Source organism: Triturus cristatus, chromosome 12, assembly GCF_964204655.1.
Source record: "Triturus cristatus chromosome 12, aTriCri1.1, whole genome shotgun sequence".
NCBI classification, from domain to species: Eukaryota; Metazoa; Chordata; class Amphibia; order Caudata; family Salamandridae; genus Triturus; species Triturus cristatus.
The window spans coordinates 96,162,028-96,189,651 of record NC_140595.1 but is presented as its reverse complement, the minus strand read 5'-3'; the positions used below and the strand labels follow the sequence as shown (position 1 = coordinate 96,189,651).

At 45.6% G+C, this 27,624-nt stretch overlaps 1 protein-coding gene across 1 annotated transcript; it reads right to left on the bottom strand.

The window, feature by feature from the left end:
* LOC146772714 (cathepsin K-like) lies at positions 1-23,646 on the bottom strand. Its single transcript, XM_085637576.1, has 8 exons — positions 23,588-23,646; positions 20,745-20,871; positions 15,444-15,566; positions 14,365-14,514; positions 8,773-8,991; positions 6,519-6,684; positions 3,696-3,801; positions 1-1,199 (listed from the first exon to the last, which is right to left on the bottom strand). The coding sequence occupies exons 2-8, from the start codon at positions 20,868-20,870 to the stop codon at positions 1,100-1,102; spliced, it is 990 nt and encodes a 329-aa protein (XP_085493702.1). The 5' UTR covers position 20,871; positions 23,588-23,646; the 3' UTR covers positions 1-1,099.
* Positions 23,647-27,624: the final 3,978 nt, after the last annotated feature.

Sequence of the window (27,624 nt, the reverse complement as noted above, 5' to 3'; positions counted from 1 at the left end):
GGCATTTAAAGGTATCTTTAATTTCACAGTATGTGAGTTAAATCAGTAATGAAACAATTGCGACTCTCAACCACTGAAGACGTCATCCTTAACACAGGGTATTTATTCGTCAGGAAGTGCACTTTTTAACAGAGTAGATCATTTCGACAAAGGAAATTGGGAGGTAAATGAAAATGAAAGCAGGAGCGCATAAAGAGTGTATTAGGTGCACTCCAGACGTATTTTTGCGGAAAATGCATCACACTTTGAAGTCACACAGACCGCAGTGTACTGAAACATATTCTTATCATAAAACATAAGTGAACATTAAGGTCATAATCAAACTGGCCGGAAGAGGGTGGTGTTGATTCACCCAAGTACACGCCAGGAAACCCGGTATCAGATTGGGAAGGAAACGCACTGGAGAAACAGGGAGTCGGCTAAAGAGAAGCACGGATGGGCACAGGGAGTACGGGCACAGGGTTATATGAGGTGAGGAGACTCGGCAGGGCGCAGGAAGCGTACGGCCATGCGGGACGGAGGTGATAGAGAAGCCGCAGAGACGGCATTACCCATTCAAGACGTGAATGACAATCAGGCGCGCAGCACCCATTGGACTGACAGGGCTTCAGCCCCCCCCCCCCCCCGTCGTGTGTGGCAGCCCGGGCTGAGACAGCTTCCGGGCAGAAACACAGCCGCACCCGAGCACTTCACAGGTCTTTAAAAGACCATTTGCATGTTAATGAGGCCTCGCTGTTGTTTCACCCCTTCCAAGAGCCCCTGCAGCTCCACTCTACCGATTGCTTAAAGTTTGAGCCCCCCCGAAATTTTTTCCTAGCCCCCCCCCCCGAAATTTGGCTCTAGTTGCGCCCCTGATGACAATATAAACAATAAAAAGAAAACAACAAAGGTGGGGAAGACTGCGGGGTTATCTACAGAACTGCGAGGGAAGCAGCGCCGCTGATGGCGTCAGTGAGGATGGGCGAGTGAGGTGTCCTTGGCTCTTCTTCATCTCGCCCGAGGGGCTCGCTTCAGCATGGGCATCGCCTGGGCCTTCCTGAAGGTGCACCCCTCGCCACTCGAGGAGCTCAGCTTCGTCCTCCAAGGGCCTCTGATCCGCTCACATTTCAGGGAAGCTGGCCAGGTTGGCGATCCCACAGGCGTTCCCTTTGTTTCGGGCCATCAGGACGTAGCCCTTGTTGCCCCAGGAGTCTCCCCAGCTGAAAAAAGAGAAGGGACATATCAAGTACAGGAGTTTGAGTGGGCATTTCACTGCCACAGAGTACTGGCACTGCCTGGCACATCACATCACGGCGACACGCACATCTGACTTCACTACTGAGAACAACAAGCCTGCCCAGCTCCGCGCAGACTGGCACGAAGAACGTAACCCGACTGCATGAGGCCCTTAGGGCGGGCACAGAGAAGGCCCCGGCCTATGAGGGCAGCTGTGACACCCTGTCTCTTTTCAGGCCTTGGTTTTGAGAGCACACATGTCCAAATACCTATTAGTAACAGTATCAGCAGGGTGCGTTGTCTTCCTCCCTTTCGTGGATGTGCTGCAGACTGTGTACAATCGCGCCTGGATACGCGCAGTGATGCCCCTCTTTCAGATACGGCCATTGGCTGCTTGGGTGTATGCTTTCAACTCCACGTGAGTGCTTGCACTGGAATGCCTGGGGGACTACTCCATGACTCGCTCTACTGTGTTAACGCTGCGTGTGTTAGGATAATAAAACCAGGGGCGGGTTGGAGCTTCAACAATCACGCTGGCATATCTGGTTAACATTCACTATCTGAGAAGCAGGACTAGAGGGGGAGCGGAAAGGGAGAGCAGTGCGGATTGTTAACAGTACTGAAAATATGTGGTAAAACAACGAACATTTTTAGGAACTTCAAAACACGAAAAAGAGCATTAGTGTGTTTTAGTTGTGTGTGCAAGTAAAAATCCCAGGTGAAATCCAACACCTCACCATACCTGACTGAAAGCACCTGCGCCCAACTATTTACTGCACAGTACATTTATTGGGGGGGGGGGGAGGGGGTGTAATACCCCAAACACCACCTTGAAACTATACCCCTGATTAATCCAAGAGCTATTGGCTTTTCCAATGCGTGTTATGCGTAAGTGTGTAGTGGCACAGCCACTAGGAGTCTGTGTGTTGCTATGATGTGCTGAAAACAGGGGTTACAGGCCACACAAGTGTCAACACATGCCATTGTGTTCTTCCTCAGCATTGTAAGCCTTGTGTGCAGGAGTGCTGTTGCCTTGTGTGCAGGAGTGCTGTTTGCACGGTAGTGGATGCACGCCGCGGCGTCTTTTACTGCTGTAATCACAGGACACGCATGGGCAAAACAACAGTTTAGCAAATGCATGGTGTGCTAATCCTTATCTGATCTAAAAATGTTACTTAATATTTATAAATTGCACTGTTACCCAGGAACCTGGTGTCGTGGCACTAAAGTCCTGGAGGTCAGTGGCTCGCAGCTACACAGTAGAGGAAAGCTAGGTTTATAACAATTTACGGAAAGAAGAGGTTACTCCAGCCACCCTGACCTGAAGACTGGCCCTCTCCTTGGCGGTGATAACCGAGAAAGCCCGTCTGCCGAGCCTGGTGCATTGAAAGAGAGCAGAAGAGGAGAGCGCAGTGCCCTATTAGGAGAGTAGAAGGCAAAGAGCTTCCCAAGAGAAACCAGAGCTGCATCATGGATACAATGATGACTACATATATAAGGTTTAAATAATGCTTCTGAGCAGGGAGCCTGTGTCCAGCATTATGGTGAACAGTGGTGTTTAAGGCCAAAGTTTACTGGTAGCTCCAGGATGGACCCAGTGAAGTACATAACAAGTAAAGGCCGAGAAAAAGAGAACTGCAGTATTACAGGCGAGAGCCAACAGTGGCCTGAACCAGGTCTTTCCTGCAGGAAATAGGAAGTAAAGGCATTTTTTTGTGAGTATTCTGATAAACATCACATCACAGTGTCCATCAAATGTGAAATGCGGAACAGCCAATGTACATTAAAGATATCGACATAACTGGCCTAAGTGAGGAAATTACAGCAACATTGTTCTGCAGTTGGGCTTAAATAACTATCCCGTAATACAACAAGCTACTTTGCGGTTGCCATCTAAATGGCAAATGGAATTGGTACTGACTTGCAGTTAAAAATGAGATCACAGAGGCCCTGAAAGCAGAAAATGACATCACTAAGGCTGTCCCAGAAAGAAATGATATCACAACTCTCCGACAGTGTGGATGTCACACCACAGCTGTCCTGCAACACGTACATGGCATCTGGGACAGGAAGACCCATGCGCTGGAAAGTGACACAGGACACTGTGCGACACAGAAACACAGACACTGAGACATGCGGCCAAAGACAGTGGGACACATTCAGAGAACGGGTACAGGGGACAAGAACACCAGTGCAAATGGGCATGGAGCCATGCAAAAGGGAGGCAGGGGCTGTACACAGACACTTTGGGACGGAGACACACACCATCAATAGTGGGTGAGACACAGGCAATAAGGAGACATGGACACGGGCTGTGTCTGATGTGGGGCAAAGAGACACATGAATGGCTGATGCTACGGTGGCCTAGGAGAGGATCAGGACATGGGTTTACTGATAGTTCTCACAATGTTATCTGCCAATGAACTCTTATTCCCTTAAAAGTCATTGTGTGCGTAATAAGCATAGCTCCCAAGGCATACCTGTTCTTGACAATCCAGTGCTTTGTACCCTTCTGCTTTCCGTAGCCAACCACGAGCACCGCATGGTTAATGCCTTCGGGGTTGCAGCTGCTATCGTAATACACACCTGGATGGGCAGAGATGCAAAATGTAAGGAGGCCTTGCACACCTTGTGGATTTCTGACATAAGGCAAAGTTTCTTGTATTAGCTCTGAATGTTCCATCAATCTCTCCTAAACAAGTAGCAGGTCAAGTTTCATTAAAATACTGAGGGCCTCATTGACGAGGCCGTTTGTGCGCCGCCGGAATGTCACTTTCTGTGACGTTCCGTGGCGCAGGAGCCTGCTCCATGTTTACCAGGCTGCACTCAGCCACTTTTTTTGGCTCAATGCTCCCTCGAAAATATCGTTCCCTTTAACGCAGTTTTCTGAGTGAAAGGGGCGCGCAATGGGTGATGCTGGGGGCGTTCCTAATAACATCCATAGCTTTTTGACACTGCCCCTGATTTACGAGAATTCGTAACTCTGAGGCAGCGGCAAAAACGAACGCCTCCCCAGGGTAGGCATAAGGAAGGCACAACGAGGAGAAATGTCTTTATTTCTCCTCGTTTTTCCTTTTTCTATGTGTGCTACATAAAGCAGCACACATAGAAAGAGGAAAAAGCCTTGTGATTGTTTTTGTGCAAGAAGGTTTGCCTTCCTGCACAAAAATATTAATCCCCGCAACTCTGGCACCTTTGCACCATGGTGCAAAGGTGTCTGAGTTGGCGCACGGCAAACCGTTGAGCACCAGCGCAGGGGAAAAGAACAGGAATGCGCCATATCTGATAGATACGGTGCATTCCTGCCCATTTCTTTTGCCGTAGGGCAGCGCCGCAGGAATGCTTGCGGCACTGCCCTACGGCATAACCTCATAAATGAGGCCTGATTCTTAAAGCTCCTAATAAGAATGCAGTACCGTGGTCCAACAGGAAGGGTTCCAAATCTGTTACACCCCTGCTTGCCCCCTTCGCTCAGCAGCGGCTCAGCCCACAATCTGCTAGTCTTATTGTGACGGGCAAGCCTTCTCTTAAATTACCGTTATTATCTGGAACTCTTTTCTTACCAGCCTCCACTGCTAGTGCAATCTCCTTCTAATAGATATTTCAACCTGAAGCTTCCTCTCCTCGTGAATCTCCTCCAAGGGAGAAGCTGGATCCTGTAAAGTTTAAGTCACCCTCTCGTGCCTACAGCTGGCATGACTCCAAATTAGTGCATTTTTTCCTATACCCTTTGACAGGGATCCCAAGTAGCTCGCTTTGATTTTTCTACAATTTTTTTTTTTTGCAGTGCGTGGTCCCTGTGTCTAGGAGTGGCCACAAACTGGATTATCTGCCAACGAAAACCAGCCATTCTCCGGCATCCCATCCGGTCACAAAGTGCTGGGAAGGTTATATGCTGGAGGAGACCCAGGTGGTTAGGAGGTTAGACCTCGTTGGGGCCATAATCAGCTCAAACTAGGTGCGTTTTCAAGATTTTGTATAATCTGAGATTTCTGAAAAGTTAAATCTTGTACATATATTGTTCTGCCAATTTAAATTCTCTCCCCCTTGCAAATGGATAGGAGATTGAGTTTGGCAGATCTTAGACCTCAGGAAGATATGCAGGGTTTGTAAACTTTAAACAAGTATCGTAGGGTATGGCCATGTTGTTATTTGTAAATGAAAAGTCTTGAACTGCGCTCTTTCCTTAACCCGCAACCGCTGCCAGGCTTTCATTGCAGGTGCGGTGTGATGTGCGCATGGCAATGTAGACTAAAATGAGATGAGCTATATGGTTTTGTGCTCTCTGAAATTAAACCGTGTGTTATGTTAGTTGGTCTGCCTTTATAGTAGGAATTACAGTAGTCCGGATGGGATATTACAACTGCAAGGATCAGGACCGTGTTGTGAGCTGCCTGAAGTAAGGGGGGATCCTGCATAGTAGATGTAGAGGATGGAAAGCAACCTTTGGTAAATGTATTAATGCTAGCCATAATGGAGGTGGGAAGTCACACGGGTCAACTAAATTGCAAATCTGAGCAGGCACGTGACATTGGCTCAGTGGATGGGTCAGTCAGAAAGGGGAAAAGGGGATTAACTGAACACATCACTATAATTTCTGTTCAGTCACCGTCCAGTATTGTATGTGTTGAAGGCAGGCTTATACACAATTGAAATTAAAATAGCCTTCATCAAGATGGAGATAAAGCTGGGAGCCAACGGCCTATGTGTGGAAATTGATGTTTGCTCTGCTGCGGTGAGCGGTGCCCTATAGCTAGAGTTATTAAAAAGAACTGGCGTGAGGCCAGAACCTTGCAGCATTCACCATGCGATAATAGTGGAGTTAGAGAGGAAAGTTCCAGCTATCCTGTAATGGTCACTGCTGTCAACGGCTGCTGCGATGCTTATCAATGCTGGGGCCATCAGGAGGATTCAGGGTAGTGCACGGTATGTTGTAATGCATAGAACACAGAACAGCACAACGTCTCGTATTTGTTTTATCCATATATGGAATGATGCCTTGTGCAGGGTTTAATCTAGGGCAAAGTCAAGCAAGACACGCCTAACAAAGATCACCCAGTTAGAGGCTGGCATAATGCCCCTAGTATGGTTCGACCCCAACACAATATGGTACAGTGCTCTATGTATGTTTCTAGCCAGTGCCCAGTCAAGCTTGATAATCAGTGCATTCTTCTGCATAGGGTCCATCATGAAGCTTCATCTAGAGGGCTGCCAAGCAAGCGGTCTTCAGACCCTATAATTTAAATTTAGAGACAATGTCTCAGAACAATGCCATACACCTAAAGCACTCCTGCATGCGTTACCTTTGCTGTAGAACTGAAAAGAAGCAAGACTTGCGTCGATGCTGACAGCCACAGGGCCCACTTTAGCAACAGCTTTTTTTAATGCCTTCTCACTGCCTTTGGGTATCTCTTTGTATCCTGCACAGCCAGCAGCTTTACCACTTGGGTTATAAAGGCAACTTTCATCCTACAAAGAAAAGAGAGAGAGAAAAGAGTAGTGACCAGTAAAGGAATGCCAGTCTTTGTCATCTAAGATCATCGCATCCCTTGACATCTCAAGACCTTCAGATTCCTGACCTCTGTTGACTATTTTAGCCTAAAGCACTACAACATTAATAGCCCACATTGCCCCAAGACTGTCCAAACTCAGGAAATCCTGTTGTGCTACCAGCTTGTGACACCCCAAGGCCATCCAGCCTTTGAAATTTGAAGATCGTCACAAGGCTGAAAACTGCTACAGTCCATCGACATCCAGTGACATCTCTCTTCCTGACCATTCCAAGACTGTTCCAGCCCTGGATATTACAAGACAGTCATAGCTCAGGATATCCAGAGACCATCCCAATCTTGGATACCGTGAAACATTTTGAGCACTTTACAGTGAGACAATGCCAGTAATGGGCACTTCATTAGAATTATTGCATCCATGGGATTCATGAGACAATTAATGAGACCATTCCAGCTTTCAACATAAGTATAAGGTCTAATTCGTATAACTTCCTTAGTCAATCTATGCCTGCAAATATTGAATAACCAGGCAGTCACAGATCTGTCCATCCAGGTACAATCAAAGCCTTAGGTATACTGAGATATTGATCTTAGAAAACATAAATTGTGCGCTAGTCTTCTCAACACAGTTCCAGTCCTGGAAATGCTTAGACAATAAATGACGTTGTAAGACATTCCCAGCTGTCCAGTGTTTCGATAATACTTTGTTGGATCTGGTCATATGAGCTGAACATCTTCAACTGTTCTAGCCTTAAACCCCAGAGATGATCCTAGGCCCCAGACATCTTATGGCCATCCTAGCACTGACATGTTATCAGGATACCAGTCATGAACATCTCCAGATGACCGCATCCCTTGACTTCCTAATGTTTTCTAAGCCTCGGACGACCGAAGATAATAACTCTGGTTATTACGAAACAATCCCAGCTTTGGCTATTACAATATCAGACCCAGTCTGCCCATACCATAATAGCAATGAGTCTAGAAGTGGGATGATCCTATTGCTGGATCTACAGGATGGTACCGGTCCTGGAAATAACAAGGTATCCCTACCTATGAACACTGAGAAAATTCCTGGATTGGGGTTTCCAAGACACTTGTATCCCAGGAAATTGATATGATCTCAGTTCTGAACATCCTGAGGTAAGAGCCTTGAACATCATTTCGTAACACCCAATCACCTTCCAGTGCCGTGACACCCAAAATCATTTCCTGAATGGACACGGAGATAATCCCAGCCATGGACAGCATAGAGATCTTGACACTGAAATGATCCCAGGCCTAAACATAACACTGTCAAGGCCTTGCAACCTGGGGTGATTGAAGCTCTCTCTACAGATCCCAACTCGGCCCTGAACATCCAGAGACAATCCCATCCCTCCATATCCCGAGATGATCCCATCCCCAGATATCAAGATACTGTCTGTCCGAGCATCCCCAGGCAAGCTCAGCCCCAGAAATGAAGTGTGACCTGGACATCCGCGGATGCTTTCATTGTTATATCTGTGAGTATTCTGAAATCCTCCACTCATTAGACAGTAAGACCGAGCCATGCTCACTGGGACAATACAAGAATTTAATATTCATAGACACGCTTAATCTGCATGCTCTGAGAGGAGGCCTACTCTACACCCTGACAAGAAACTATAAAAAGATATCGAAAGATTATCCAAAATCTGAGTGTCATGAAATAATCTGTGAAATGATCCAAGGTAAAAATTATTCCAGTCCATTCCAACATGATCCCAAACCAGAACATAAAAAGAAGATCCGTGTCATGGATGTTGAGACAATTCTAGCTTTCAACATATAAAACCATCCCAGCCCGGATTACCTAAGGCAATTCCAGCCGTACATAAATTGATGCAACCTTGGGAGCGCACCGGTGCATCTGGACTAAGACAACCTACAGAACGCAGGGAGATGAAAGACGGTAGCGCCTTGTGAAATTGTTGATCGATGCACACTCACTGTCACCTCTGGGTAGCCCTTGACACCAGACAGTTCAGTTATGATTAGAAGTCCCGTGGGAGGTCAAGACTCTTACCTGGCCGATGTATGGGTACGAAACCTCTGAATCGATCCCCTGGTTGTCCCGCACATATCCAAAAGCATTAGTCATGTAGCCTCCATCACAGCCATAGTTGTCTTTATCACAGTCCACCAGATTCTGGGGGCTGAGGGACACCAACTTCCCAGTCTTCTTCATGAGTTGTCCTTCCAGAGCACCGACAGAGCTGAACGCCCAGCAGGAGCCGCAGTGACCCTGGAATACATGAATGATTGAGTGTCACGTGAAAGCTGTCGCATCTTGCTCAAATATCCGTCTGAAGCTTGTTCTAGGACTCTGGTCCTATCACCTCACTCATGAAATGTAACAGAAACACTTTAAATCCTCAACAGCTATGGTATCAGTTCCTGTCATTGGGGTATCATTCTTTTATTGAGGACCTCGGGCAGCGAGTCGCTGTTGTTTACCACTCGTCGCCCAGGGGCATTGATTCTGTTGGGCTGTTCTTTAGATGCCAAGCATCAGGATCTTGACTCTTCGATGGCTAGAGTAGCCTGGCCATCAAGGTCATTTGTCTTTTTCCCTGTAGTCCAGAGTGCCATTGTCATCAAAATTCTAACGTGTCGTCTATAATGTATATGTGTGAATTGCCAAGACAGTTACTGTTATTGACAGTTCTTCCTGCATGCTGATTCCTTACTCTGACCTCATTAAAGTTGGTAGAGTTGAGCCTGCTGTGGTACTTTAGTCATCTCCCAGCAACCACTTATCAAGGTGTACCTTAAAAGGTGATAAAGGTTGAAACTTGAGCACAGTATGATACAGAAAACTAGTTATGCATCAGTGCATGCACCCAGCAATTAAAGGCCCGTGTACAGATGAGCACGAATAAAGCGTGGATGGGTAATATACAGCTATAATTCTTAGGTAGGGAATAATTAAGGGGAAAAGTACCCCTGCTGAAAACATGGAGAACAACAAGATAGGCGTACCGACTCCGCCCTTTGCTTCACTAAGAGCAAATACCCCTGAACAACCACTGAAACCAAGAAAAAGAGAATTAAAATAGGATGTTTATATTTTTTTCTACTGCTTTCTGGCATTTTGGCTTACATTCACTTTTTAGTAAAGCAAAGAGAGTGGAGCTCGAACACTGTGGCATTGATAGCAACTTCTTTGAAGAGAGCGACAGAGCTCGGGTGCAAGATAGAGAGGCCATTTTCTCTTATGCCCACGATGTGCTGGATTTACCACTGGTTTCCTAAATTCTGAAAAAGTAAAGAAACTTTGAAAGAGGGATGGTGGCTATAATAAAATATGGAGGAGTGGTGTAATTCCCAACCCCATTGCTAGAGCACACCGTTGAGTAACAGGGAGCTGGCTGGCAGCCATAGAATGATTCTTAAGCAAGCCTATCATGGTTGGTACAAACAGAAGAGAAAGAAAGCATTCTGATCGTTTGTCCTCAAGGCCAGACTGGCCGTGGTGGGCACCAGGCGTTTTCTAGGTGGGCCATAAGTAGGGTGACCAGATTCCCAAAACAAAGAACCGGGACAGTTCATAAACAAAGAAGTAGGACTACAGTTCACACTGGTGGCTGGCTGGATCTTGGTGCAGGCAGTGACCTCTGACTCCAGTGAACAGGATCATGCTGGCGGTTCGGACACGCTGTTGCCCCGATGGCTGGCATAATGACATTCTAGCTGCGTTTTAGAAAGAGAAGGGAAATCCCGAGAGAAAATGTCTCTCTTTAAAAGATTTCTCTTCCCACAACAACCTCATCTAGAGTGACATCATGTCATAACATCTCCAGTAGTGAGAAGTGAGCATGCGCACATCTTTTTAACACCAGTGCCTACTCAGCCACTACTCAAAAACCAGGACATTTCTGTGTTCATCCCAGCCGCTGTCTAAAAACCGGGACATTTATTCAGTTTGGAGGAAAGTGTCGGGACACTTCATGAAAAACAGGGACCATCCAGGGAAAACCGGGACGTCTGGTCACCCTAGCCATAAGGGTGGGGCCTGGCTTTGGAGCGGTGGGGGGCATTTTTTTGTTACTGAGGTCCGCTTTTGCAGCAGTGCTGCAATATCGCCGCCCTGCAACAACAAAAAAGCAGCAGCTCTGTTTCCCACCAACACCCCACCCCAGTCCAGCCGTGTTTGTTCTGCTTCTACCAGTCCACTCTGGGACTTCCAGACAATAATGGGCACTCTCCAAAAAAAGCTATATCTTTTAAAAAGTGAGGTTGTCTTGAAAACTGCAAAGGATATAATAATTTCTGTATATCACAGTGGCAGTCTCCACACTGCAGGTCAGCTGTACTTTCCATTGAAAAATAATCTCTTGATTTGCATTTTAGTTTGACCCCCCCTCCACACCCCGCCCCTTCCCATCAACAGATCTACACCTAATTTGGCACTCGCTTAGTGTGGTCATCTGCCCGCCCCTTCCCATCAACAGATCTGCTCCTAATTGGGCACTCAGTGTGATCATCTGAGGTCTGGCATGCCAAATTTATTGCAGACCCAGTGCTGCTGGGTAATGAAAGTTAAGGAGCACTTTCAAAAAAAATATCTTTTCCCATTTTGTATTCAATAGGAAATTTTGCTCGTGCCTAGAGCACAAACTACTAAACGGATTTACACCAACCTTAGCACGAAAGTAGACCTTTACTCAGAAAGCATGCTGTTGGTTTGGTGGAAATCAATTCAGTAGTTTTTTAATTATTAGCAAATTGAAAAAGGTGAGGATGGGCTTGATAGGAGTAACACTTTTGTATACCTTATCAGTTGAAATGCCATGTTTTAGTTTGCCTATAACTTTGGCAACGTTTGACAACTGTGACACTTAAAATGTTGAGAATACTCTAGGGGGCATATTATCAAGACAGGCGATAAAATTATCGCCGCTTTAGCGGCAGAAAACTGCCGCTAAAACGGCGATAATGGGCTTGATAATATGCTCTATGGAATTCCAATTGAAGCTCAGTTTAGATGTCCTTCACATCTAAACTGAGCTTCAATTGGATATCCATAGAGCATATTATCAAGCCCATTATCGCCGTTTTAGCTGCAGTTTTCTGCCGCTAAAGCGGCGATAATTTTATCACCTGTCTTTATAATATGCCCCGAGGTACTTTAACATCCCTGCAGATCCATCAATGGATGACCTGGCTGAAAATGGGGAGGCAAAAAGTGGTAATTTGCTAACACATTTGGCAGTGTGTGATGAATGGGCACACAATTTGGCAGAGGCAAGGAAGGAATAATATTGTATTCGTTTGTCATGTTTTGTTCCAATCTATCAAAGGGTTGGCAAAGTTAGAGTGGGTGTTAATAAAAATGGCATTTGTTTATAACTTTGAAACTGTTTGATGAATATGCATCCAATGGGGGCAAACAGTTTCAAGTTACACCCAGTGAAGGTATTTCAGGTTTTGTGCAGTTTCAATGGGCTGGGGGTGGCTGAACGTGGTTTAAGGGGTCCAAACATTTTTGATTTACTAGTAACTTTGGCAAGTTTAATGGCCCAAATTTAGCTGGCACTTAACTTATTTACCCTACTCTTCGTTTTCTCAATTTCATGCAAGGTTCATGAAAGTGGGATACATTTCAAGGGCGCTGACAGAAGTGTTGTTTAAGAAATAAATTTAGCATCGTTTATATCACAGCAGCAGTCGCCACTGTGTAATAATGGTTCAGCCAACTTTACATTGAAAAGGCATGTTTGATTTGTCTTTAACTTTTGACCCGTTAATGGATTTGCACCAATTTTGGAAATCGCCTTACTTAGGGCCATATGTAGGAAGCCAAATACCGGTCGGTAACGGCCGATTTTCGGTAAGTATACCGTTACCGACCGGTATTTTGGCTTTTGCTATGTAGGGGGCATATTTCTGGATTCGGTAATTTACCGATTCGGTAAAATTACCGATTCCGTAATTTTACCGATTCGGTAAATACCGAATCCAGAAATGATATGTAGGTAACACTCAAATGAGTGATGTGTAGGGAAAATAATTCGGTATTTAGCACCAAATATATGTTGGTGCTAAATACCGAATACATTGCAAAAAGCAATATTTTGCTGGTCTAACAGTGCCATGTGGCAGACATACATGCCCTTAGGGCATGTATGTCTGCCCCATGTGCACACATCCAGGAATCAGGGGTGCAACAGGGTGTCACAGTGACACCCTGCCACCCTTGATTGTGCTCCCCCCATTACCGAATCGGTATTTACCGATTCGGTAATGGTAACTGGCTTCCCATTGATTCCTATGGGCCTCCTGGCCCATAGGATTCAATGGGAAGGTATGCATCATTACCGAATCGGTAAATACCGATTCTAAATTACCGACCCATTCCGAATCGGTAAATATTACCGATGGATTACCTACATATCATTTACCACTTCATAAATACCGAATCAGTAAAATTCGGTATTTATGAAGTGGTAAATGTTAGGCTACCTACATATGGCCCTTAGTCAGCTGAGGTCTCGCATGCAAATTTTCATGCAGATCCCTGCAGGGGGAAAACAAATGTATTCCAGTTGTATCTCCTCCAGAACATTTGCTTGCGCCAACAGCCCAACCCGTTGAATGGATTTATACCAACCTGAACATGAAAGTTGAATTTTCCTCAGAAATTGTGATTTGATTGGTTTCCATTCAGTAGTTTTCTAAGCTTATAAATATTTTAAATTTTTGTTGTGTGGGCTTTAAAGGGTTAATCCTATTGTATGTATATGCCATTTAAAAAAAAAAAATCAGAGTTTTATATTGCGCGAAGTTCACCCGGTATCGGGTATCAAAGCGATTTACATAGCACCAGTTGTGTTACACGATGACACATTTTTTTTTTTTAAGGCACGGGGAGATTAAGTGATTTGCCCACAATCACAGGATATTCAGCGTCATTGCCGAGACTTGAACCCGGTTCTCCAGATTCGAAGTCGACCGCCCTAGCCCTTAGGCCAACTCCTCTCCCCTAATTTAAAATCACGAACAATTATTTGTGACTTCTGTCAATACCATTTTGAATTTTTTGAGACATGCGATTGGCTTGAGAAGGGCTCTGAATTTTTTTTCTTTTTAGCTATTTTGAAAATCAATATTCTGCTCCGATTCACAGGCTTTCTACAACTATGGAGGGCCACCCTCAGAGGTGGCACACACAGGGGAGTGCTGAGGGGTCCCGAGAGGCGTGGAAAATTCAAGTTCCCCACCTGGAAAAAAAACATGGAACCTGGCACGCGATTTATTAATCAAAAAACGTTCTCAATCCTGCAAGCTGCCTTATGAGGTGCCAGATTAGACCACCATGTTCTGAGTAATTTGTAAATCAATTTGTGTTTTCAACTTTTGTGAATTGCTACTTTTATGTGCTGGAAAAAAATCCACAGCAAAGTAAGGCATTGTAACGAGTATCTCATTCTAGGCCAGAGGTGGTAGAGACATAGAGGCAGGGAAAAGTGCCAGGTTCCTATCAGCAGGTTAGATGCGAGGCTTCCTGACCTTGGCCAAACCCCTAGATGAGGTCGTCTGCACTACACTCCACGTAAAGTATCCAGAGCAGTGGAGAGATGCGCATGCAGGCATGCCTAATCTTGTCCCACCATACCTGGTTCTGGACCGGCGTCACATAGCCTTTCTTCCTGTAGTCGATGTAATCGGGGACCCGACCTTCCCGGTCAGGGATCCAGGTGTTGTTACTCTGTCGTTCCGCTGGCACCCGCAGGCCTGTCATTTTCGTCACAATTTCTTCACTGCTCTGGACAAAAAAATGAAACATTTAGAGAGCCATAAACATCTGTATGAACGGCAGTCCTGGAAACTATGACTGTCAGTGCAAGTGTTCTGCCCTCTGTACTGGGGACATGTATGCAGGAGGGCCGGACTTTGGGCAGCTAGAGTCTGCCTGATGATCTGACGTAGGGCATAGATTAATCGAGGAATTCTTTTTGAAGTGTTCCGGACTGTATGATCATCTAAGGGAGCTGAGTCAATCTTTTTAATGATCCAGCATGGTCTCACTCAGCATCTGCATACAGGCTAATCTGGGTCCCACCAAATTTGAAAAATGGCCTTACCTTAGGGCCACAGGGATCTGCATAAAGACCCAGCCTGTGGCTAGGGACATCAGTGGAATGACCCACATTGGAGGCTACAGTCATCAAAGGTCCAGACTGGGGCATCAAACAGCTCAGGACTGCCCCACCAAGGTTGTGGTGGGTATCTGAATAAGAGATGAGCCAGGTGGTCACTGGCATCACTATGATGGTGGGAAGTATCTGTATAATGGCTGTACCTGATGGTCATTAGCATCAATATAATGGCCCAATCTGGAGTATAGGGAACGTCTATATAGTGACTGAGCCTGATAGTCAGTGGCATCAATATAGCAGTCCAGTCTGGGATAGAAAGGAACATCTGTATAATAAAGAGCCAGATGGTTATTGGTATTAATATAATAGCCGAGTCTGTGGGCAGGAAGAGTATCTGTATAAAGGCCAAGTCTGATGGCCATTGGCTTTAGTATAATGACCCACTCCATGGGCTTTTAAAACCTCTATAATGGCTTAGTCCAGAGGTCCCACGCATCTGTGCGAAGGCAAAGCCTGGGATGACAAGCATTTGTACAAGGAATAGGGTTTTCAGATGGTACCTTGAGGAGTGTGCATGCAGGAGATGGACACCTACCATGTCCCCTAGGTGATTCATGGCCAATTCGTAGGTATGCACGCCCAGGTTGTACTCCAGATTATGGGCATTGATGTACTTCAGGTTCTTCTCCCAGGTGAGTCGTCGCAGGAGCTCATCCACCTAAGCGAGGGGACAAATTAGAACGAATGAAGGATAGGAACAAGTAGGTAGACTCGAAAGGAACACAGGAGAGGTAAGTGGATTACAACAGGGGGCGTTTAAAAGGTAGACAAAAGGCCGATGTAGGAGAAGCAGAGAGAATAAGAACAAAAATGGGGAGATAATGGGAGAAAATATGGATGCCTAAGTATGAGAGGGAAGGGAAGGCTGATAGGCTTGGAGAGGTGACTACTTGGGAGAAAGTAGCAACATAAATGTAAGAAACAAACAAGAAAAATGGAGACACAAGATAGAAGAAAAAAGAGAAGAAAAGGGGAAGATGTATGTATGAGAGGTAAAAACGAGTGAAAGAGGTGAGGAAATAACGAGAAGTTAGATGATTAGAGCAGAAATGGGAGGGAAAAGAGTCAGAGGGATCTCACTGGCAACTTTCCATGATCTGGAAAAGACTGGCGAGTACAGTAAATACTCGGTATAACTAGAAGGAAGCGCTAACCCTAACATTAGTACATGATCAAAAGATCCGGAGAGGACACGTCCCTCCTGAGAAAGGAGCTCAGGAGCCTGAGACCTTCAGCGAACCCATTCAAAATAAGTCACTGATCTCGCCCAACAAACTCCTACCTGTCTGTGACTGTCTTTTAAATGTAAGTGGACATGTTAGTGTGACGAATACAAAAGTATATAGGAAGCCCCCATGCAAATGGTCCACCTCACCAATGGACAATGGGACATAGTAGAGCTCAAAAAATATATTTTGCAACTAATACTGAAGCTGGCCTGCCACACCATGTTCGACTTCTGTGCAACACCTGGCACCTTTCCTCATTCCGACTCGTGCACTCTTTCCCGGCTCGAAGCCATTTTATTGACTAAGCATTGGTTACCTCAATGGCACATCCACTCAAATTCACCCACACCTGCATACCTATCAAATGGCATCAAAATCGCATCATGGGGAAAGATGACTTGATTTATAAGAATCACTTGGAGCTGAAAAATCAGCATCTGTAAAGACTCCAGCAGAATCAAACAAACTGCAACACCCTTCAGCACAAGCATTTGTGATGATCATCATCTCCACCAGATCTAGAACAGGATCCATCAGGCCACTGTCCAATTTATTCCATCACTGAATTATATATTAGTCGACTTCTACCTTGCTGACCACTATCCAGCATGACTCACTTCCACATAATAGGAAACACAATCAAATACTATCTCAATGGACCATTTTCAATCTGGTCCGTGAAAACCCAGTACTGCAAGGGGTCCAAAAGCCCTAGTGGAGCATACAAATTGTCAGAATGTGCTATACAAATGCATAAAATAACATAGAGTCGCACAACTTGACCACAGTCAGTTTCACCCCAGCCCAACCCAACCGATTTGAATACATGTTTCACTTTCTAAGGTACACACACCCAATAAAACCGTGAACAACTTGAGGAGGGACAAGCAGAGGCATTAAAACAGTGAACTAAAGAGAGAAGGAGATGAAAGAGCAATGTATGCAAACAAGAGTTGCGAACCAGAGTTAAGAACGAATAGGAAGATAAAGCGAGAACAGAAGACACAGAGGTAAAAATAGGACGTGATTCTACATTCTAGATGTTACTGATTAGTGTGTCAGTCAAAGGAATCGCATTTTTAATCTCCTTGGAGCTTCAGGGGTCTCATTTGCGGAAATACTGGGGCGACCTCTGCAGTGTGTGCCCAACCACTCCTGGGTGCTACCAATCAATGTACAGAGCTGACTTCTGAAAGTAACTGTGCTCTGAAAAAGATATCACAAACTCCTCTCATACCATAGCACTGGACACAACTGGCAGCTGGCCCCAGCAGGACTTGAAGTAACTCTTAAAAGCGCCAGCCAGTGTAGATCAAAACAACAGTTCTCTTTACCCAGTCCTGCATTTCCAACAATCACCAAGAATAGAATGTTGCAGTGTTTGATGACGTCTGCATGCGTTTTGCTAGGTCTCGAGGCATCGTTCACCAGTGGGCCCATTTAAAGGAGAGGTGCCAAACTCAGCCCAGTTCTTTATTTAGTGTTAGGCCCTTAGGTTGCAGCAACAGCAGGTAGGTCCTGTCAGGGCTCCATCCTCCCTCTATCTGCATCTCCTAGCTTCCACTGCAGACCACACGGCAGCATCCTATCACATAATTCACTCTCAGCAATCCAGACACCGGGCAGACGTACAGGGAATGGGAGCACACAGGATACTACACACCGCCCTTTCTCACAAACAATTAAAAAAAACAGCCATTCTCTTGTATATAAAGTACAGGGGCAGTCATTCACAGTCACTCAATCTCCAGTATCTATAGCTTACCTATTCACCCTACAAGAACATGTTAAACTCTCAAATAACTAGGCAGGCACACAAAGACAAGTAGCAGTCACAGAAACTCTGCAATGGTTTAAGATGTGAAGCTCCCCACACCTCATGTCAAACAAAGAAACGAGACAACTAGTTTGTGACTAGCATTTCACAATGGGCTCTTTACAAGCAAGTCTCGGACATTAGGCCCTATCAACACATATCTACACACTCACTATGACACGGTACAACCTTTATGCATGTAGGACATTTAGTCAACAGGCACCCAGTTACGTGACAGCCATAACACGGAACCCACTGGCTACCTTCGACAAATGGTTTCCCCCTCATCTCTATGTCTACACATTCAAGTCACAAAACAAAAATAGAAAGTTTAGCCATACATCACCTCAGTTCAAAACTCCTTTGACCAAACTCCAACACAAAACCTATCACCAAAACAACACTGGTGCTCAAGCGTTCAGTCCAACACTCCAACTCACCTACATATAGTCACACTGGCTGGCCAAACCAACGTGAACAGGTGCTAGGCTAAAGAAAGCACGTATTCTGCATTCCCTGGAGATTTCATCAGAATACGTTAAAACATCTTCCGAACACAATGACAACCTCCACAGGATGTGTACTGAAAAATGATTGACACTAAACAAGAATCAAACACTAGAGCATTCCATCAATAAAAGCTTTGACACCATACCCCCTCAGCAGGTAAAGAGGTACAAGCCTCCCACACATCAGAGCCACGGCTAACACTTTTTATTCAGACAGAACACTGACCAATTTCACTATGCGCACACTGAATAAAACACATGAAAAACAAACGCAAACATACTCTGCATCCAGTACAACATACTTGTCAAATCTTCCCATTTTTGCAGAATGACGACTAAACCCAGAGCACACTCAGGCAACATTTTTGGCTAACACCACCAGGACAATATACATCCCCACCTTTCCACTCCACGCGTTACTTCCTCCTTGTAACATCTCACAACATGGTACCTCCCTTCTCCCACATTGCACACCTGGGTATTCCCCCAGAGTATTCACCAGCGCTGACTTCAAGTCTCAAACACCCACACCACCTGGCATCCAAAACAAACAAGATATTCACTTTATGACCATTCTGCATTTATTTGTCTTTGTATGGAACGCCCTCTGTCTTAAAACCTCTCAATAATTGAGACATTGTTTTACCTCTTCTGTCTGTGCTTTCTGAACACCTCTCATGGATATTATTCTTCAGGCGTCCGTAGTCACCATGTTGGCTATATACTACTACCTTTTAGCTAACAGTATATATCTTTCTTGGGCCTTCTAGGTCCTTATGTCGGATATTCCCTTCTCTGCCTGTTCTCCCTGCACCCATCTCGTTGACATCTTTCTTCCTGCCTCGTAGTTCTATGTGGAATATTCTGCATGGTGCTGCATTTTGAGCACATCTTGTTTTTCCTTTATTTCGTTGCACGGTGGTGGTCTGTCTGTGACATGTTTCCTTCAGTATCCGTATTTCTGCCTTCTCTCTTGGACCTCACCTTCACCTCAAATACTCTGTCCTCTCTCTTTTATTTTCTTAGACCAGTTTGCTTCTTGCTTTCTTTGGAACTTTCTGGTTTGGGCTATTCTGATCTCAAACCTGTGGATCCATCCTAATTTATCCTTCTTTGACCTCCGTGGTCCTATAGGGGCTATTCTCTTCTCCACACCCACTTCACATGAACCCATCATACTTATTGTTTTTTTCACCTCTACGGCCTTACTCAGGCTCTCCGCCCCACTTTCCATGATCTCATCATGGTTGGGCCTCGCGTTACCTATAAGGGATACTTTGTTTTTGATCCTTGCTGCTCTTGTCCCTATGTTGATATCTTTTCTGCACTTTACTAGTCCTTGCATGGAATATTCGACTGTGTACTGGGGTTTCCTGTGATTTCTTCAGGGTTCTAGTTCATTGGACCTCACCTTTATGTAGGCGGGTTATACTTTACTCTCTGACTCCACTTTCAGTAGGCCTATCACTGGCCCTCTCAGTGGTCCGTACACAAGTACTAACCATGCCTCACGTGGGACATCAAGGCCCTCCTTCTTAATATTTCAGCAGTACAGATGTGGTTGTTACGCTCTAGCCACACTTTCCATGGGCTCAACATGGTTCTTACTATCCTCACTGCTCCTTATGAGGGTTATTCCAATCTAACTAACTGCACTCCTGTTGACTCCTAATCCTTCTCTTTCTCTGGACCATAAACTACGGGGTGCTCTGTTCCCTGACCTCCATTCCCATAGGATCATCACAATTCCCTTCTGTGGACTTCACCACTCCACCCGTGAGCCATTCGTGACCCAACTCCATTTGTCCTGGGCTGACAATGCTTCTCCATTGGCCCATTATGAATGTCTATCTTTGAACGTCCCAGCCCATATTCAGAGTATATCGCTTCCTACCATAACTTTCCACTGGCTCATCATCAAATATTTCACTAGCCCGTATGTGGATTACATGGCTTTCTAGCCGTACTGCTCACTGGCCCATCTTGCTGTCTCTTTTTGGACTTCACCAGCCCATAAGTTGATCATCTTTCTGCCTCTCCTCGCTTTATAGGTCAATCATAAAGGTCTCTCTTTGACCTTCACCGTGGCCATATGTGGGCTACATTGCTTCCTAACATCACTTCTCGTGGGGTTTTCATGACAGTCTGGATTTTGGCCTCACCCGGTGCATCAGGGAGTTCTGCGCTCCCTACACTCTGCTCCCAGAGGCCCGTTCTGGTGGATATCCTGAGAACTCACTTGGTCCACATGTCGGTTTGGTACCCGTAGGTCGGACTCTCACCTGGCTGTTGTACTGCTTCCGGTAAATCTTCTTCCAGTGTTCCCATTGGGAGTCCAGACTCTCGTCCTGATACAGGGACCCAATGGCCGCAGGGACCAGCAGGAGTAGGAGAGAAGCCCAGGACATTCTAGGGGATGGAAACAGAGCATCACAACTCCGCATTAGTAGGCATCTTTCCAGACAAATCACAAAAGCAGTTCAGGGGCATCACGGTATAAACCCACCTGTCGGAAGCACAAGAGTCCCAGCCTTGCACCTTAAACTAAAACTGCCTATGTTGCATACATCTTCTACTGTAGCTCCATACCATAGCTCTGAGGGCTTTGAGGAGCTAAGGGTAATAGGCACACATGGTAACAGTCACGTCTGCGGAGAAGCAGGGGTATAAACCCCATACCGTACTTGCCAGAGCAACAGAGAACATATAGTACCTGTCCCTCTATTGAGATTTTATGGGATAAACACTGAAGTACACTTGTAGAGATGACAGAGGCTTTTTTCCAGACAGGACCGGTCAGAGTTGAAGGTGTCTCGGGTTACCTACCCCAAACTGTACCTGTCCGGCCTGCAGACATCTTAGTTTAACAACCCCATACTGTTCCACAAAGGGAAGATGAGATTTCAGGCTATAATCGAATTATGTAGGTTATGACTGAAGATATTCAATGTATTAAACCCCAAACTGCACGTGTCAGAGCTGCAGAGATCTTAGGGTGCGCTCTGTGTACTGTACCTGCCACGAGTGTCGAGGTCTCTATAGTGGCCTGTCAAGGTTGTTGAGATCCCATGCCAAACCCCATTAAATACCTGCCATGGCTGCTGAAATTCAGGGAAAACATCATAATATAGCTATCAGATCTCAGGGCATGAACAACGTACAATAAATATCAGATCTGCACCGACCTTGGCATATAAAACCCTTCTTATACCTGCAATGCTGCAAATATCCCGGGGTACTTACAGCATACCCCTCTGTTGCATTTTCAGAGCTCTTGGGGTATTAACCCTAACGTGTACCTGGCAAGATTTCACCCTGTGCCAGTCATAGCTGCAGGGATCTCAGGGTACGTGGCAGATTTCACCCTGTGCCAGTCATAACTGCAAGGATCTCAGGGTACGTGGCGAGATTTTGCCCTGTGCCAGTCATAACTGCAGAGATCTCAGGGTACGTGGCGACATTTCCTCCTTGCCAGTCGTAACTGCAGGGATCTCACCCTGTGCCAGTCATAACTGCAGGGTTCTCAAATTAGCCACATTTTGTTCCTATCAGGCTAGACGAGAGCTCAGGGTATAAACCAACTACTTTGCCTGTCGGCGTTGTGGAAGGTGGAAGCTTCTCGTTGCAAACAGCGCCTCAGGTTGGCAGATCTCCCATATTATAAACACCACACTTTGCCTGTCATTGCTGCAAATCCCCTCTTATAATTCTGATAGTGTAGTCATAAGTCTGGCAGATCTCAATTTATAAAGCCCAAACCATACCCGTTAGAGCTGCAGAAATCCATGGTTATAAACCCTATACTGTACCTGCCAGCACTGCAGAGAAGTCTTGTTATAAATTCTACCTGTCTGCAAGTAATCCGGCGCTGTATCTATTGGCCCCGCAGTAGACATGGTATGTTGTAAACCCCGTACTGGATCTATCAGTGCAACAGAGATTTTAAGTTACAATCTCTAAGCTGGTCCTGTTTGCGGAGAAGCCATACTAGAAATCCCATATTGAACCTGCCAGTACTGCAGAAATATTGAGTTGTAAACTACATATTTTACCTGTGCGTGCTGCAGAGACCAGAGTTTACAAACTCCAGCCTGTACCTGTCAGTGCTGCAGATAAGTCAATATGTAAATACCAATCTGTACCTGTCAGTGCTGGAGATATGTCAATATGTAAATACCAATCTGTAGCGGCCAGTGCTGCAGATACGTTATTATGTAAATATCAATCTGTACCTGTCAGTGCCTCAGAGACCAGAGGTTACAAACTGCAGCCTGTACGTCACTGTGTACATCCCTTGCTGTACCTGTCAGTGCTGCAGATACCAGAAGGCATCCCTTGTTAAGAATACCATGCTGCGCCTGTACCTGTCCGTGCTGCAGAGACCAGAGGTTACAAACTCCAGCCTGTGCCTGCCAGTGCTGCAGATATGGCATGCTGTAAATACCAGCCTGTACCTGTCAGTGCTGCAGAGTCCAGAGGTTACAAACTCCAGCCTGTACCTGTCAGTGCTACAGATAAGTAAATATGTAAATACCAATCTGTAGCGGTCAGTGCTGCAGATACGTCATTATGTAAATATCAATCTGTACCTGTAAGTGCCTCAGAGACCAGAGGTTACAAACTGCAGCCTGTACCTGTCGTGCTGCAGAGACCAGAGGTTACTAACTCCAGCCTGTACCCGTCAGTGCTGCAGATACCAGAAGGCATCCCTTGTTAAGAATACCATGCTGCGCCTGTACCTGCCCGTGCTGCAGAGACCAGAGGTTACAAACTCCAGCCTGTACCTGACAGTGCTGCAGATAAGTCAATATGTAAATACCAATCTGTACCTGTCAGTGCTGCAGAGACCAGAGGTTACAAACTCCAGCCTGTGCCTGTCAGTGCTGCAGATATGGCATGCTGTAAATACCAGCCTGTACCTGTCAGTGCTGCAGAGTCCAGAAGTTACAAACTGCAGCCTGTACGTCACTGTGTACATCCCTTGCGGTACCTGTCAGTGCTGCAGAGACCAGAGGTTTCAAACTCCAGCCTGTACCTGTCAGTGCCACAGAGGTCTATTGTTATGAACCCCTTGCTGTACCTGTCAGTGCCGCAGGAATCTCAGGTTATCGACCCCACACTGTACCTGTTGTAGAATGACGAATCCCTCTGAAAACTGAAGTGCCTCCGACGCTCCAAAGGATAGGACGCTCTGCTGGGCCGAGGGGGTTTTATAGTGCTCGGTGGAGGGAAGTGCCGGAGCTGTCTGGAAAGATGAGCAGGCCAGGCCGTGCGGGTGAATCATGCCCGCCTCATATTTAGCAACGGAAAATCCTTCTCCCGGGGCCTTCCAGTTCTAATTTAAAACTCACGCATATTCGGGGTAGAAAACGCAGAGACCTGCAAGGGCTTTTCATAAAGCATTAATGGCACCCTTTCCCGCGACTACAAGAATAAGCAAAGACAATTCACAGAGACGCTTTTTTCAGTTACAGCGCAGCCCTTGACTGAATGTCCATGTTGTACAAATGTCACTGACACAAAGTACTCGTACAAAAGAGGGTTTAGGCTGGTGGTAGCATGTCACCAGCATTGATATGATACCCTAGCCTCGCAGAGCCCAGCCAAAAACCGTAATGCCATGCTAATTAAATATACGCCCATATGTTGTTAAAACGAGCAGCACCCATGCGTTCCACCCATCATGACCCTCCATTGCCTTGCCGCCACCTTCAGTCCGGTGCTCCATATTCACCCTTAAGGATCAGTCTCGTACTCACCCTTAACTTCCGTGCCCACACTAAACCAGTGGTCGAGGTGGTGGAGATCTGAGGGGCACGACGTACCCATACTTTTTTAGTGTTTAGAAAAACGGTTCCCCTACTTTTTGTGAAAAGACAACTGAAGTGTAAGGCTCCTGTGCTGTGAAACCAAGGGAGGGACAGACAGCTAAACAAGCCTTCTTGCCAGGGTGCCTGCTTCTTGCCTAAAACAAACGTAAATGCGCGCAACTGGACAATATGCAAATATAAAGGGTGCTTGGAGGCTGGTTTTGAGTATAAGTGATGGAATCACTTAAAGCTTCCTGATGACGCACATTTATTCTTTTTGAGGAGTATTGTCAAGGAGTTACCAGCTAAGCTGTGATGTTTGCGCTTTTAAAAGACCATCAGGAAAAAACAATTGCACTACTCACAGTCTGGGTATAACTCAAATCTATATTTTGGAAGCACTTTTTTTTAAATCAAAAACCATTTTCCCATTTTGTATCAGCCTATCTTATACTGAATGTAATGCAAGTTTAAAATAATGACTTACATATTCACAGTGCTTTCTGTCACAGACTGGGACCTTTTAGCACTAAACATACACAAGTCGCTATTCTCCACCACAACAACCGGGATTCAATTATGCGTCTCTCTGGTGCAGTGCATTAACTAATAGAGGTTTCATAATATACAATAGTGCATTTCCTACTGATTATAACAAAACTTGCATTTAGTTTTCATTTAAGTTGTGCGTTATTTTATGTGTATTTATCTGAAGGTGAAAGACAGAAAAAAGTTACAGGATATTTTGTTTATTGAGCCACACATTTGACCACGCCCACTCACCCCAGCCCCATTGTGCGCAGCATCACAGTTTCCCATACTTTTTTTTAATGCACTTCGACCGCTCTATTAAATACAGTGTCATCGTAAGGTCTATTGGAGCCCCGGGCAATATATCTTTTGAGGCCCAACTTTACATTTCACTACACTTTTTTCTGATGTCTTGAGGCTGCATGATCCCAAACGATATTAAAATGTGCATTAAACTTTCAGAAGCAGGATCACACAAAAACAACTGAAATGTGTCTTCATTGACCAGGGCCCCAAAAAAACTTAGGGTAACACTTGCAAGAGAAGCACAGAGCTAGTCTCCCCACAGGAAACATTCTGAATGGCTAGGCCCCTTCCACAGAACTCAAACAAAGCCCAACATATTTGGGCCTTTTTATGGAGGTGAAGTTTTGAGTCTTGTGGCACAGTGACCTACGAGACACGTGCCTACCACACGTACAACACCAAGAACGTCTCACTATGGGAATTAAAACCTGATGGGGAAAAAACTTGAAGTAATCTCATCCACTCTTAATTACTCGTGATGCATTTGTTTAGGGTTGCAGTGCCACTACAGACAGGGACCAACCACATGCAAATGAGTCCTAGCCCCACCCAAAAGGGATAGTCCAGCTCTAACCTCTAGGCCACTTTCCCTCTGCATGGGAGTAAAAAGTAGTGCAAGTCATGTTCTGGACTTGCTGGACCTCAAAACTGAGGTAAAATGTGTGTGAAATTGCACGTGGAATTAAGGGATCCACATCTAGGTAGTGCGGTCACATTTAAGGTACCCCCCCCCACCCCCATGAGAAAAAAAGACGTGAAACACCTACATTAATCTCAGCCATTGCTAAATACTTTGGGCTTCTTAGGAGTCATCCCTGTGTTTTGTGCTCAGTGTCCTACTGCGGACAGGTGCAAACCACAAGTGAATCAGTCTTGGCTGCACCCTGAATCTTGAGTGTCATTCTCCAGATCCTCTTTCAGTTGTAGCCCACACAGCACCTTCAGTTCCTTGCTCCTAGAGAGTGGCGGCTCCTCCACAATGGCAGAGGAGTGTTGCCCCATTGGCTGAAAGCCAGCAGCTGAAAAATAAAATGATATTTCATTGTTTTGTTTTTCACCTGCTGGCTGAGCCAGCGTGTGTGGGGAGGGGCCGGGCCATGGGAGAGAGGGGTGGAGTGCACTTCTAAGTGTGCATGCCTGTTTGTCCGGCCATCTTAGGCCGGCCAAACAGACATGCACAGTTAGGTTTCTCCATCCCGGCTGCATTGTACAGCCGGGTTGGAGAAATGCCACGAGCTCCCTGTGCCTGAGCCAGCATTAAACCATCCCGCTCAGGCCAATCTCCGCGCTGCTCTCATAGCATGAGAGCAGCGCGGGGATTGCACAGGGAGTCTCTGATGCTGTCTCAGTGTCTGCTGCGACCTGGAAGAAGAGGAACACAGAGGAGCGAATTTATTATTACCCTCCCTCACTTCTTGCTTGTGTCGGCTGCCACTGTCCTAGACGTTCAGTCATAGGCTCCCTGCCCACCCGTTGCATTCAGCCCTCTGTTCTTAGTTAACTGCAATTCCCACCTTCGAGCATCATTTCTGTGCATCCTACAGTACTTTAACCTATAATTGCATGTGTCATGCCCACCCTTAACTTTAGTTCCACGACCACATACCACCTTCAATTCTTTGGCCCATGCATACTTTGGAATTTGAGCATCATTCTCATCATGTCAGCCCCATGCTTTCTTCCATCCACATCCCTAAACTCACTGTTCATGTTTTCATGCCACTTTTTAACCTTCTGAATCTTTTTCCATGTCCTCCGTTAACCTTCAGTCGCACGCTTATAGCCCAGTTTAAATCTTCCATTCTGTGCTTTGTTGTTGACATCAACCATGGAATTGTTTTCTCCATGTCCACCCTCATCTTCCAGTTTCCTGCACCATCTTTAATTTTCGATTCCTTCCTCCATTAACACCCCATTACTTCATTTCTGTGGCCCATGCGTCCATTTTAACTCCAGTTCCTTTCTGTATGCCCAGCCTTCATCTTCAGTTCCATGTGCTTCATCCACCTTACTCTTCAGTGTAATGCCATCTTTTAAACTTCTGTACCTTCCCTTCATGCCATCCCATAACCTTTAGAGCCTTCATTCATTTATATAGTCATTTTTGTGATTTTATATAGCGCAGACATGGCCCAGAGGCATCTGAGCACTTCAGAATCAAGCAGAAAATAAATAACAAATAGAAAATATACATGTACATTAAAGGTGGCGTGATCGTCAAGTTGCTCTGTACCGGGAGGTAGAGTGCTTCACACATATTCATTGTAAAACATAGCAATGAATGGCAGGTGGTACAGTACCCTATGACTTTCAGCAATAGTTTGTGCAGGTTGAGGGTGGTATTTGATTGGTGGGAGCGTTTGGAAGGAGTTCCAGTTTAGGCCAGGTGTGATTCAGTGAGAAGAGTTTTGAAGTCTTTTTTGAAGGTGACATGACGTGGTCAGGTGGAGGCTCGGTGGGAGGGAGTTCCAGATTCTTGTGCCGCTGCCGGAGGAGGATTGGTTCATGTATCGCC